Source organism: Dendrobates tinctorius, unplaced genomic scaffold (assembly GCF_039654945.1).
Source record: "Dendrobates tinctorius isolate UK_male_01 unplaced genomic scaffold, ASM3965494v1 ptg000016l, whole genome shotgun sequence".
NCBI classification, from domain to species: Eukaryota; Metazoa; Chordata; class Amphibia; order Anura; family Dendrobatidae; genus Dendrobates; species Dendrobates tinctorius.
Window position 1 is genome coordinate 19,123,150 of NW_027361684.1, and position 14,984 is coordinate 19,138,133.

Consider the following 14,984-nt stretch of genomic DNA (forward strand, 5'->3'; position numbering starts at 1 on the left):
GAGAACCCTTAGTATGAGGTCCCTGGCAGTATGTGGACCCTCAGTATGTGGTCCCTTGCAGTGTGGTCCCTGGCAGTGTGTGGCCCCTCAGTATGTGGTCCCTGGCAGTGTGTGGCCCCTCAGTATGTGGTCCCTGGCAGTGTGTGGACCCTCAATATGTGGTCCCTGGCAGTGTGTGGACCCTCAGTATGTGGTCCCTGGCAGTGTGTGGACCCACAGTATGTGGTCCCTGGCAGTGTGTGGACCCTCAGTATGTGGTCCCTGGCAGTGTGTGGACCCACAGTATGTGGTCCCTGGCAGTGTGTGGACCCTCAGTATGTGGTCCCTGGCAGTGTGTGGCCCCTCAGTATGTGGTCCCTGGCAGTGTGTGGACCCACAGTATGTGGTCCCTGGCAGTGTGTGGACCCTCAATATGTGGTCCCTGGCAGTGTGTGGACCCTCAGTATGTGGTCCCTGGCAGTGTGTGGACCCACAGTATGTGGTCCCTGGCAGTGTGTGGACCCTCAGTATGTGGTCCCTGGCAGTGTGTGGACCCTCAGTATGTGGTCCCTGGCAGTGTGTGGACCCACAGTATGTGGTCCCTGGCAGTGTGTGGACCCTCAGTATGTGGTCCCTGGCAGTGTGTGGCCCCTCAGTATGTGGTCCCTGGCAGTGTGTGGACCCTCAGTATGTGGTCCCTGGCAGTGTGTGGACCCACAGTATGTGGTCCCTGGCAGTGTGTGGACCCTCAGTATGTGGTCCCTGGCAGTGTGTGGACCCTCAGTATGTGGTCCCTGGCAGTGTGTGGACCCTCAGTATGTGGTCCCTGGCAGTGTGTGGACCCACAGTATGTGGTCCCTGGCAGTGTGTGGACCCTCAGTATGTGGTCCCTGGCAGTGTGTGGCCCCTCAGTATGTGGTCCCTGGCAGTGTGTGGACCCTCAGTATGTGGTCCCTGGCAGTGTGTGGACCCACAGTATGTGGTCCCTGGCAGTGTGTGGACCCTCAGTATGTGGTCCCTGGCAGTGTGTGGACCCACAGTATGTGGTCCCTGGCAGTGTGTGGACCCTCAGTATGTGGTCCCTGGCAGTGTGTGGACCCTCAGTATGTGGTCCCTGGCAGTGTGTGGACCCTCAGTATGTGTGGACCCTCAGTATGAGGTCCATCGCAGTGTGTGGACCCTCAGTATGTGGTCCCTCTGGGTGTGAGGCCCCTCAGTGCACTGCTGCTCCCGGGAGCATGCAGTGTAACCCCGGCAGGGAGAGGAGCGGGAGCAGCAGACATCTCCTCCTCCTCCCCCGCAGCCACAATAGTCGGCTCTTCTTATTCTAATGCCGGGGACACACGTGCTCCGTCCCCTCCTGTCTGCCCGGGCTGTAGGGGGTTCTCCTCCCCACCCGGGCTGGGGGGCTCTCCTCTCCCACAATCCTCTCCCCTGGCCGTCTCCATCCTGCGCCCCTCCTCTCCGGGGCTGTCTCGGCCTCTCCCCCAGCAGCAGCAGGAAGAGTTGACCGCCTGATGCCAGGCTGTGTGACTTGTGGCTGGCCGCAGGCAGTGCCAGGCTCCCTCCTCCATCCCTGTGTGGTGGAGCCATCGATCCGCCGGTGTCTCTCCACCCTCTCCTGCAGCACGCCCTGTGTGACTGGCTCAGCACCATCTGCCCACTGCCTGCCACAGCTCCTGCTCACTTGCTCCCCCCCTTCTCCATCCCTGGCTCTTCCTCATCACTTGTGAATACTTTATTTCTTCACCGTTGTGTTTTTTTGCACAGCACTTTGCTCTGTGTTGCCCCCCATAGCTGGAGCTGTGCCCCCTCCGGATGTTGGCCAGTGCCACCTCCCTCCTCGGGGTGTGATAATGTGGTGTGATAATAACTCCTAAACTGCATTTTGGGCGCTGGAGGTGGAGATTGTACCCGGCAGCAGCAACAAGGGGGTCTGCAAGTGGCCTGCAAGGGATCTCATTGGAAAGATGGACGCTAGCAAAATGGTGAGTGACTCCAGGACTGGACTATGATATGAAATGCTGCAACTTTGTAATATGCACTGGGAAAAAAAGCAGGAGCTGCTGGTGGGGAGCCCAGTGGCCTGGAGGGGGCAGGGATGGGGGCCAGACAGATGGTGTCCCCGTACAGGAGCAAATGTAAACAAATGGCCCCCTCCTGCTCTGCTGCTCCTATAGAAAGTTACAGAAACGTGAGTCCTGTTAGATGAGATCATCCCACCCCCTACACCTCAGCTATTGTGCCCCCCTGATGCTGCCTGGACCACCAGGGCAACTTATCCCATTGTCTTGTAGCCATATATGAAGGTCTTATATTATTTTGTAAACATCTGACTTTGATTTTGGATATTTTATAAACATCTGTGTGTGATCTGATACGTTTTATTCTATTTTTCTCCCATTTCTTCACTGTTTGTTATTTTCTCTGGCTTGTTTTGCTTTTTGTTGGTCATGTAGTATTGTGCTGCTCTGCTATATCTAGTAACCAGAGCTAAAATCTGACATATTCACCTTACACGAGACAGGATGCTCCATCAGGGGCTCAGTGGTGAATTCCGGCACAAATTGGGCAGTTTCTTGTCTAAGAGGCACAAACCCCTGATGGACCCCATTAAAGTCAATTGGTTCCGTCTTTTGCGCGACAGATTTTTCACAGCGTCATGGCTTCTAACGAACGGCGAGAGCTAGGACAAGCGGGAACGGAGGTTAAAGGACATAAAGGGATTGTTAATAAATATTGGAACGATGTGTAACAGCGGCGCACGCGCGGACAAAGACGGTTTGCATTTGGGTAAAACTGTTCTTGTTATAGGAAAAGTAGTAAAGTAGTAACAATCGCATCATTGTGTTTGGACTGTAGGGGATTTGTCCTTAAATGTAACAGTTGTGGGGATAAAGACTGAGAATAGATGGCCCAGGAGGTCCCTTCCAACTCTACGATTCTATGATTCTATGATTGATCATTCCCAGAACAGTCACAGACGGATCGACAGAGAAGCGTGCACATTCATAGCTGGGAGTCGCGTACCAGAAGTAGCAATTTATTCCTCTCGTTACGATTAGGGATGAGATGACCCGTGGATGTTTGGGTTCACGTTCACTTCGAGTATCAGAATGCTGTCGGAACTTGAACCAGAACCAAACCCCATAGAAATCAATGGGGTCCCGAGCTTTGGCGCTGTAAAATGATCGTAGTAATCTCTCACCTCCTGGAACTTCCGAACACTAAAAGTTCGTGTTCCAAGTTCAGCGCCAGACACAAGGTGACTGGTAGGAACCCCCGAACTTTAAAGTTCAGGTTTACTCATCGCTAGTTACTATCTATTCAGAGATAGTAAATGTGATGGAAGTAAAATAAGACCATCTCACCCAGCTCTTGGATATTCTAGTGGGGAAGGGTCCTCTGTTAGGACCCCTGTCTGTGAGCCATTGTGGGAAACCACTAATCAGCTGCTCCCTTCCTGTCCATGGTGGAAGCTTACCTGGTGTACAGGTTTCTGTGCACACTTCATGTTACACTTGGAGTATAACTCAGGAAAAGCTCCCGACGTATACATCATCTGTATCCGTATTCCGTCATTCACCCATCAGTAGATGTACGGGTCCTTTTGCCCGTGGCCGGGTGGTATTTTACATTTTTCAACTGTATTGGAAAGCTTGCCACACTGTACAATATACTTTTTTTTTCCAACAGGACCCTGACGTATGTCATTGTATGGCAGTACAGTTGCATATTCCATCCGACATACACATCAGAAGATCTTTCCCATCTTTAGCACTGACAAAAGGCACAGACGCAATAAAAAACAATCCAAAAGAAACATCATCAATGACAACATTGTAACAAAAGTGATGTCATCTAAAAATGTGATGTATAAATGTGATTCAGGCCTCAAATATGTAGATTTTAGCCCCAACTCTCAATACTTTTTGATATTTTTTTTACTCAACATTATTTTTTTTTTAGGCGTATGCAGCAAATTGATAATGGCTTAAGCTTTGTTCAGTTTTTTCAGTCATTGTTATTTTTTAGGTTTGTTCGATAATATACAAGTGGTTTTTATTATCCAGATGTTTTCAGCTAATTTATTAATAGAGTTTTCCACTTTGAAGTGGACCCCAAACGCTCATTTACCTAAAATAACAAACAGAGCAGTACTCGCCCTTCTTGAGTTCAGTGCCGCCTTCCCGTGCTGCTGCTCGGGTCTTGGTGTTTTAATCTGTTTGTCATTCCAGGTATATCAGAGCGTTGGGGATCTGTTTTCTTTGACTCATAATGTAGAAGACTAACATGACATTTCGAAACTTATTGAAAGGGTTGTGCAACATTTTACTGAAAAGATGCCCAAGTAAGCAAAAAAAAACAAAAAAACAAAAAAAAACAGGCATACTTGTGTTTTCGCCAAAATCATCAAACACTGTTTTAATGAATTTGACACAAAGTCTGCAAATGCAAAAAAGAAACACAAGGCCAAAAAGCTGCAAATGATGAATTAAAGCTTTTGATCATGGGGACATTACATTGTTGGAGTGAATGAATTACAGTCCGCCTTAGCATGATCAGAACATTCATAGCGGGGAGGTGCAGAGGACATACCCTGATGGCCACTTTATTAGAGACAACTCTCCTTTGGCTTTCACAGTAATATCATGTTCAATACGTGTTGAAAGCTTTCTGCATTAACATTGGTCCTGCAGACAGAAGGATGGTGCAGGGGAGGACACATCACTGGTACAGTAGCTATCTGAACAGGGTCCAAGAGGTAAGGTGGGCCCACTTCTGCCTCCAAAGCAGGTGGAGTTGTGAACTATGATGACTTATTGGACTGCAAAGGGCCCATATACTGTTCTTCATCAAGGGCCTCCTTCTGTGTTTGCTCCTGAGATGAAGGTAGCGACTAGTGTTCCCTCTAAGCTACACTGCTGCGCTGCCACCATGCCGTTTGCTGGTCCTACTTTTCTCAGTCCAGAATCCTTCCTGCACACTGCCCAATGCCAGCAGCCGAACATGTAACCGAGAAGGTGGGAACGTCTCTCCTCTGCAGTCATAGCACTTTAACGTCTAAAACACTTCTGAGCTGCTGCTGCAACTGAGAGGCTTCGGTATTCACAGTCCTGTCTTATGCAGGGTATACACCTGTCCGACCACAGGCGTAACACGACCACCGATCAGCTACATGAAGGCCAGTCATTTAATTGCCTGTGTAGACTGGACAGCCAGATTTCTATATGCACTGTACAATCGCTAATATGATTGTTCTGTGCTCATGGAATATAATTGTTCTCGGCAGCACGTCTTGTTTTACATAGTACAATGTGCTGCCGAGAGCTATGATTTTTAAGCCAACTAAAAAAATCACTGAATCCAATGTGTTTTGCTCATTTGTCGGGAGATCTGCGCCTGTTAAGGGTTCTTTTACACTTGCCGTGTTTTTGCGGCCCCAATAGATTTCTATGGGGCCGCAAAAACGGGCCGTAAAAATTTGTCAGAGTGCCGTATGGCTGTGAGGGCCGTATTTACGGCCGTGAAAAAATATCGAGCCTACTCGATATTTTTCACAGCTTATGGACATGGCCGCCAAAACAATGGAAGCTTGCCCAGTGTGTTGATTTTGCGGTACACCTTGAAGACCGTATTTGCGGAACGCCGTATTTTTACTAGGACACTCCCATGTACTTTTCTGTTTATCACTTCGAAGGCCTGCAGAAATCCGAGAAGATTTTTGCTGCCCGTTTTTGCGGTACACCGTGAAAATTACGGCAATACGGTCCGCAAAAAAGGCCCGCAAAAACGGGATGCAAAAAACAGCAAGTGTAAAAGAAGACTAAGACTTCCTGGCAGTCAGGAACTCTTATCCCCCATTATCAGTTCATCTAAAACCAACATTACACACAGGACACCGCTATGTTATTGGGGGAGGGCTTCTCTGTGCTCAGGGGATAGCTCAAAATATTTTGTTAATACTTAATCTACTTTTAAAACTTGTCAGCGCGAGAAACTGAAACGAAGGAGCCAAGGGATGCATGGCCGAAACATTAAGAGTCAACCACAGGCTGCACTGTAATGTATGAGAGGACTTTCTCAGCCTAAAACCATCAATATTCATCTTCTTCACAAACATTTTATTCTGGTATACACAGATATACCGTATGCCTATATGTTGTTTGTTTCGCAAAGTACAGGGCAGCAATACATACAGCAATATTTACTTAAAAAATAAAGTTATGGCTCTTATGACCATGAAAATTAGAAGGTGAAAATGAAAAAAAAAAATCTAGTCACCTGAACATTATAGCTCCAAAGTTTCCTTCCGAAAAAAGGATTGAATTACAGAATTTCTGGCATATCGCTGCATATCTTTTTTAGGATGTGTGCACCCATGGTGGGTTTTTAATCGTTCGTTTACCCTTGGTTAAGAACTACACATAAATATACTTATCCACATAAGTGTGTTAGGCTGTGCTGACATCTGCATGGCTAATATGTATGTGTGTGCAGTGTGTGCGTCCAGGTGTGTACATAATATGTACTGTATATGTGTGTGTATACAAGCGTGTGCGTAGCAGTTACCAAGACTGACATGCCATGAACCAACTCTTCTACCCTGTCCTGGAGATGTTCTGCAGTGAATCATAGAATCATAGAATCGTAGAGTTGGAAGGGACCTCCTGGGCCATCTGGTCCAACCCCCTGCTCAAAGCAGGATTCGCTAAATCATCCCAGTCAGATGTCTGTCCAGCCTCTGTTTGAAGACTTCCATTGAAGGAGAACTCACCACTTCTCGTGGCAGCCTGTTCCACTCATTGATCACTCTAACTGTCAAAAAGTTTTTTCTAATATCTAATCTGTGTCTCTTCCCATTCAGTTTCATCCCATTGCTTCTAGTCTTTCCTTGTGCAAATGAGAATAAAGTTGATCCTTCTACAATGTGACAGCCCTTTAGATATTTGTAGACAGCTATTAAGTCTCCTCTCAGTCTTCTCTTTTGCAAACTAAACATTCCCAAATCCTGCAACCTTTCCTCATAAGACAGGGTTTGCAGACCGGTCACCATTCTGGTCGCTCTTTTCTGAACTTGCTCCAGTTTGTTGATGTCTTTTTTAAAATGTGGTGCCCAAAACTGGACACAATATTCCAGATGAGGTCTGACCAAAGAGGAGTAGAGGGAAATAATGACTTCACGTGATCTAGACTGTATGCTTCTGTTAATACATCCTAGAATTGCATTTGCCTTTTTTGCTGCTGCATCACACTGTTGACTCATATTCAGTCTGTGATCTATTAGTATACCCAAGTCTTTTTCACATGTGCTGTCACTTAGCCCTATTCCTCCCATTCTATATATGCTTTTTCCATTTTTATTGCCCAGATGTAGTACTTTGCATTTCTCCCTGTTAAAAACCATTCTGTTAGTTGCTGCCCACTTCTCCAGTTTATTTAAATCTTTTTGAATCCTCTCTCTCTCTTCTCTAGTATTAGCTATCCCTCCTAGCTTTGTGTCATCAGCAAATTTAATCAGTTTACCCTCAATTCCTTCATCTAAATCGTTGATAAAGATGTTGAACAATACAGGGCCCAGGACAGAGCCCTGTGGTACCCCACTTGAGACATTCTTCCAACTGGATGTGCAGCCATTTACGACCACTCTTTGGGTCCGATCACTAAGCCAGTTATGAATCCACCTAACAGTTGCCTTGTCCATTCCATACTTAATCATTTTTTCAATAAGGATTGTATGAGAGACTTTGTCAAATGCTTTGCTGAAGTCAAGATATACTATATCTACAGCATTTCCTTGATCCACCCAATCAGTGATACCGTCATAGAAGGAAATTAAGTTAGTCTGACATGACTTATTAGTTACAAACCCATGCTGACTCTGTTTAATCACTTCATTCTTATCCAGGTATTGACATACATGTTGTTTAATAATTTGTTCAAAGATCTTTCCTGGTATAGAAGTCAGACTCACCGGCCTATAGTTGCCTGGGTCCACCTTCTTCCCCTTTTTGAAGATAGGAACAACATTTGCTCTTCTCCAGTCTTCTGGCACTTCTCCTGTTCTCCAAGAATTTTCAAAGATTATAGAGAGGGGTTCAAAAATTTCTTCTGCTATCTCCTTCAGTACTCTGGGGTGTAATTCATCTGGACCTGGAGACTTGAATTCATTTAGGCTAGCTAAGTGTTTCCTCACTATCTTTCTGTTTATAGATATCCTGGATTCTTCTATTCCCTTAATAGGACAGTGAATAACAGTTGATGTTACATTTCCTTTCTGAGAGAAAACAGACGCAAAATAGGAATTTAAAAGTTCAGCCTTCTCAACATCCTGTCTTACCATTTCATCATTTTCATCCTGTAAAAATCCTATAGCATCTTTGACTTTTCTTTTACTTTTGACATATCCCCAGTGTTCCCCAACTCCGGCCCTCAAGAGCCACCAACAGGTCATGGTTTCAAGATTTAATTAGTATTGCTCAGATGATAATTGCATCACCTGGACAGACAATAATTCCATCACCTGTGCAATACAAAGGAAATCCTGAAAACATGACCTGTTGGTGGCTCTTGAGGACCGGAGTTGGGGAGCACTGTTCTAGAGGATAAAGATCTTAGGACTGGGAAGACTTAGGCCAGTAAGAAAAAGCTCACTGCCGTGTGCCTGGAACCAATCCATAACTACAGTATATGAACCTTGTAATATCTTGATTACCCTGCTGAAAGTGTCCTTCTGCCTCCAAGGGATGAACTTGGTGGGCCACAAAACTTAGGTAAGCCATACTGTCCAAGCGTCACAGGCTTTGGAGAACCCGGGGTGTGCACCACAGCATTGCTTCTGAACTGTTGACACCTGACAGGAAGGGTTTATTTATCCATACTACTTGGGCCAGATTCTAACCCAACAGAATAGGGTAACTAGATTCATCTGACCAGACAGTGTGTTTCTGCTACTAAGTGATCCATCTTTATACTTTTTTTGACCACTGGAGTCTTATCTTTTTGTTTCATCTAGCTGGTCGGCTGCTGTTTTTAGCCCATGTTTTCTAAGGAGTTACAGTATTAAGGACTGAGGACTTTTAAGTCTGCACAAGTTCCTTGGAGCACCAGCTATGTATTCAGGTGGAGTTTCTTGACTGTGCACCTCATGGTCTGCAGAACTGCTGCATGGAATAAACGCTAGTGTGAAACTAGCCTTAATTGAACAAAAATAAAAAATGGAACTTAATTAGGGGAGCTTTGATGAAACAACTTCCATTATCAAATTTGAGAGGGCAAAACAAGAAAACTTCTGCTTAAGGCCTCATGAAGAGATCGTTCTTTTATGTACGTGTTCTATGTTTCATTAAAACGTCCATTTTTTAATGTACTTGTTAGTTTTATGTTTTTCATTTACCCATTATAGTTTGGGACTGTTCACATCTCCATATTTTTGTACACCAAGTGTATGTAAAAAAAAACCAAAAAAAACTTGCCCTTTCGAATCAATGGGTCTGTGAAAAAAATGGACAACACACAGATGCCATTGCTGTGTCATCTAAAGGCTGTCCGTTTTAATGCGTAGGAGAAGCTTGTAACTTAAATTTTTTGCATAAAAGGAAAATGGTTGCCACACTGAAACGGACCAAAAATAGATGAAAATCGGATCCATGATTCTGATGAAAAGTCTTTTTTTCTCATCTAAGATTTCTGAATGAGACCTTACTGTCTTGCCATGTATCTCCATGATGGTTTTGTAAGTAGTAATATATAATCACCCACTGCCAGTCTCCTTGATGACGGTCAGGCAACAAAAGAAAAATATATACGGTACTTACAGTCACCATGTCCTCTTTACTTCCAGATGCTGCTACATATAACGTTCTGATGATAGCCATCAGTCAGGCTTTGTGTTGTATCTGACATTAGCACTGCCTAAATGCAAATAATTATCCACAAATTATTAAAAATGAAAATTGTATTTATGGTAAAGTTGATTTGTGTAATTACTTTTGAGCACCTGAAATGAGGAGGCTTAGATGAGGAAGCTGGAACAAGTTCAGAGAAGAGCTATCAGGATGGTGAGCAGACTGCAAACTCTGTCCTACGAGGAACGGTTAAAGGATCTGGGAATGTTTAGCTTGCAAAAAAGAAGGCTAAGAGGAGACATAATAGCTGTCTACAAATATCTGAAGGGCTGTCATCGTGTACACAGATCATCCTTATTCTCATTAGCACATGGAAACATGAGAAGCACTGGAATGAAACTGAAAGGGAAGAGATACAGATTAGATATTAGAAAAAACTTTTTGACGGTGAGGGTGATCAATGAGTGAAACAGGCTGCCACGAGAGGTGGTGAGGTCTCCTTCAATGGAATTGTTCAAACAGAGGCTGGACAGACATCTGTCTGGGATGATTTAGTGAATCCTGCATTGTGCAGGGGGTTGGACACGATGACCCTGGAGATCCCTTCCAACTCTACTATTCTATGATTCTATGGCTTTGTAGAAAAATGGTTTCAATTCCTAAATGTTTCACTGGACGTTTTTGTTCAACCCCTTTAATTACACCTAAAAGTCTAAACCTTAACTGTGTCTCAGCTGTTTCATTTGAAAACCAAAATAGTGGCATGAAAAGCCCAAATCACAAAGATATGGTCACTGTCCAAATACCTCTGGACCTATCTGTAAAACTAAGAATATACAGTATATATATATATATATATATATATATATATATATATATATATTTATACTGCAGGAAGGATGATTTCTTACAAGTTATGTAATCTGTGGTTCCCACCAACTGTAAGACTACAAACCCCAGCATGGCTTCCCAGACACCTTACTAGCATGACATGTAGCAACCTGTCCCTCCTCCGCAGCCTCAGAATACCATTAGAACAGCTTCTTTCAGGAGCAGACACTGGAAAAATCTTGGGACCAGATAAGAAATAGAAAATAAAGACTTTTTTTCCTGACCTGGGAGTTTGTATAATGAGACAAAATAAGGCTCCGTGTGCATGAATACTGTATCTGCTGCTAAAGCCACGGTGGCATTGGTGAGGAGAAGAATAAAATGTCACTGTAGCACGAAGCCTTCATGTTTATACTATACAGGATAGGTAATATATGTCTAATCAATGGGAATCCTCTGTTTTTCCTCACTGTGTCTGGATTGAATAGCTCAAAATAAATAGAAGAATTTGGCACTCAAAAATTACAGTGAAAGAAAACGTTTTAATTGTCAATCCTTATAGTTAGCTGTTGTGAATTCCCTTGCTCGGACTTCTGAGCCGGCGCTCCCTCTGGTGGTTACTGGGAGTAGTGGAGCTGGCCAGTTGGATGGAAGTTTGCCACCTGACGACGATAATTGGGAATCTGGGATTACTGGCTGGGAGCATATAAGTGAGCAGGTTTCCCTTGGTGGTTGCTGGTGATTTCCTCCTTGTGCATTTTGAGTTCCTCTGTCTCCTGTCTGATCTGCATGGTTCAGTTAAGTGATTATTTTGCTAATCCTTTGCATCTAATCTGGTTGTGCCTTTTTTTTGCTTTCTGCTTTGTTGCGAGGGTTCAGTGTACTCCCTGCTGGGGGCAGCCCTGGGCCCCGCTCAATATGTTTCAGCTTGCGTCAGTTTGTTCAGTCCCCTGTTATATTAGTATCTTTTGCTTTGCTTCAGTTCACACCAGAGTGCTGATCTAGCGGGGGTGAGGTGTGTGGCCTCAGGTTTTTTGTATATCAGATGTGTTGGATTCTTTAGGGTTTTTGCGTGATTGCAGACAGTATCTTTTCTGTCCTGTACTATCTAGACAGCTTGGGCCCCATCATTTGCTCAGTCTATTTTCTGCCTATGTCTGTGTCTCATCTGGTCTCACCGACAATAAAGGTTTGGGGGCTGTCTATTCCTTTGGGGATGTGCTCCAGGGCAGTTTAGATTTCACCTTTCTTGCTTTAGGCTTAATTAGTTCTCCGGCCGTGCCGAGGCATCTAGGGCATCGTAGGAACGCTCCACGGCTGCTGCTAGTTGTGTTGTTAGGATCAGGGGTCTGCAATCTGCTGAGTTACGAGCCTCTCTAGTTTCCTGGTGGCTTAGCCTGTTCCTGCTATTCTCCTCGGTGACCTGTTCATAACAGTTAGCGTTCCAGTCCTACATACGGATCTTCATCAGAGCTGACTGCCACTTTAGTTGATAGCGATTAAACAGGTGGCAGACGTGATGGAAGATAAAGGAAGAGAGATGAGCGGTGAAGGAAGACTAAGGCTAGTTTCACACTTGCTTTTTTTTGCAGCGCGTTTTTCCCGCAAAAAACGCATTGAAAAAACGCATACAAACGCATACAGATGCTGCGTTTTTTTCAAGCATTTTTATGAGCATGCATGAAAAAAACGCAGCGTTTTTATGCGTTTGTATGCGTTTTTAGTGCGTTTTTACCGCGTTTGCGTTTTTTCCAACATTAGGTGGCCCCTCACACTAACCCAAACCATGACTTTACTAACCCTAACCCTAACCCTAACCCTGACCCTAACCCTAACCCTAACCCTGACCCTAACCCTAACCCTGACCCTAACCCTAACCCTGACCCTAACCCTAACCCTGACCCTAACCCTAACCCTGACCCTAACCCTAACCCTAACCCTGACCCTAACCCTAACCCTGACCCTAACCCTGACCCTAACCCTGACCCTAACCCTAACCCTGACCCTAACCCTGACCCTAACCCTAACCCTTAACCAAACCATACCCTGATCCTAACCCTGACCCTGACCCTAACCCTTAACCAAACCATACCCTAACCCTGACCCTAACCCTGACCCTAACCCTAACCCTAACCCTTAACCAAACCATACCCTAACCCTGACCCTAACCCTGACCCTAACCCTAACCCTTAACCAAACCATACCCTGATCCTAACCCTAACCCTGACCCTGACCCTAACCCTAACCCTTAACCAAACCATACCCTGATCCTAACCCTAACCCTGACCCTAACCCTAACCCTAACCCTTAACCAAACCATACCCTGACCCTAACCCTAACCCTAAACCCCCTTAACTAACCCTAACTCTAACCCAAACCCCTAAATTCCATTGTCTAAACTAATTGTAAAAAAAAAACCGCATGTGCAAAAAAACGCATACATAAGCATGCCAATGCGCACATATGCTCACCATAGACTTATAATGGGTGTCTTGCTGTAAAAAAACGCATTGCGCGCGCATGCGTTTTTTTGAGGCAAGTCGGACGCCCAAAAAATGCAACAGGTTGCATTTTGTGCGCCCGAGCGCATACCGCAAAAAAACGCATGCGCGGAAAAACGCGTACAAACGCATGTGTATGCGCACATAAGCGCATCCCATGCAAAGTATAGGAAAAAAAACGCATGCGCTATTTAGCGCTAAAATACCGCGGAAAAAAAACGCAAGTGTGAAACCAGCCTCAGAGCCCATCATCATTTACAAACGTGTTAAGACACTTTCCTTTTTTTGGCTTGTTGTATTCGCTGTTAGTTTTTGCACCAAGTTCATAAAAATGATTCACGCAGCTCATGAATTTTTGTGCAAAATAGAAAATGCTCTTTATTTTTGCGTTTTAAACTGTTTTGCGACACATTTTGTCAAAGCGTTGAAAAACTTGTGCAACAGTATCTGGTGTACGTAATATGACGCTAGCATATTGCAAAAAAATGTACAGTAAAAGTTTGCACACCCCTGGTAAAAAAAAAAACTGTTAGGCTATGTGCGCACTTTGCGTATTTGCTTGCAGAAATTTCTGCAAGGTTTCTGCATCTCTTGACAGAAAAGCGCAGAAGAAGATATGCGCGTTTTTTATGCATTTTTTTGTGCGTTTTTGCATGCATTTTTTTTCCTGTCCATTCAATGGGTCAAAAACGCAGGGAAAAACGCACAAAGAATTGACATGCTGCAGAAAATAAACCACTGCAAATACGGATTGAGATTTACTGATCATGTGCACAACACTTCAGGATTGTCAGTGAATTAATTACCTTGCATAAGTATTCCATGGCGTTTTTGGACCATTTACGCGCGAAAAAACAACCCAATGCAGCAAATACGCATCAAATACGCAACGTGCACACATAGCCTTATTGTGAACAGTTAAGCAAGTTGAAGATGAAATGATCTCTAAAGAGCTAAAGTTAAAGATGACACATTGCCTTTGTATTTAAATTTTTTACATTTTAAAAATGACAAAAAGGAAAATGGGCCGATGCAAAAGGTTCGGCAACCTTGGAGATGTGTGTGCCCAAGTAACCTTGACCTAGACTTCAGACCTTAATTAGCCTGTTAAGAGTTATGGCTTGTTCACTATCGTCGTTAGGAAAGGCCAGGTGATGCAAATTTCCCAGCTTTATAAAAAATAGCCTCTTTGTGCCAAAAAACAGCAGCCATGAGTTCTTCTAAGCAGCTGCCTAGAACTCTGAAAATAAAAATGATGGAGTGCCACAAAGCAGGAGAAGGCTATAAGAAGATAGCAAAGTGTTTTCAAGTTGCCTTTTCCTCAGTTTGAAATGTAATTAAGAAATGACTGGTAACAGGAACAATTGAGGTTAAGATGAGGTCTGGAAAACCAAGCAAAATTTCAGTGAGAGCTGTTTGTAGGATTTCTAGTGAGGCAAATCAGAATCCTCGCTTGACTGCAAAAGACCTTTAGAAAGATTTAGCAGACCCTGGAGTTGTGGTGCATTTTTCTACTGTTCAGAGACACCTGCACAAAAACGGCCTTCATGGAAAAGTCATCATAAGGAAACCTCTCCTGCGTCCTCACAATAAAATTTAGCGTCAGAAGTATGCAAATGACCATTTAAACAAGCCTGATGAATTCTGAAAACAAGTCCTGTGGACTGATGAGGGTAACATAGAACTCTGGCCACAATGATCCAAGGTATGTGTGGAGAACATAGGGCCCAGAATTTCAGGAAAAGAACAACCATTAAGCATGGGGGTGGATCAATCATGCTTTGGGGTTGTGTTGCAGCCAATGGCACGGGGAACATTTCACAGG

General features: G+C 44.3%; 1 protein-coding gene across 2 annotated transcripts in view; it reads left to right on the forward strand.

Moving 5' to 3' along the window:
* Positions 1-1,330: 1,330 nt before the first annotated feature.
* HIP1 (huntingtin interacting protein 1) overlaps positions 1,331-14,984 on the forward strand; it is a 198,371-nt gene continuing 184,717 nt past the window's right edge. Inside the window, exon 1 of one of the 2 annotated variants that reach the window (XM_073565546.1) lies at positions 1,331-1,967. In XM_073565546.1, coding sequence (XP_073421647.1) covers positions 1,950-1,967 — 18 coding nt within the window. In that variant the 5' untranslated portion in view covers positions 1,331-1,949. The remainder of the gene's footprint in view (positions 1,968-14,984) is intronic. The other variant, XM_073565545.1, reaches the window with a different exon arrangement.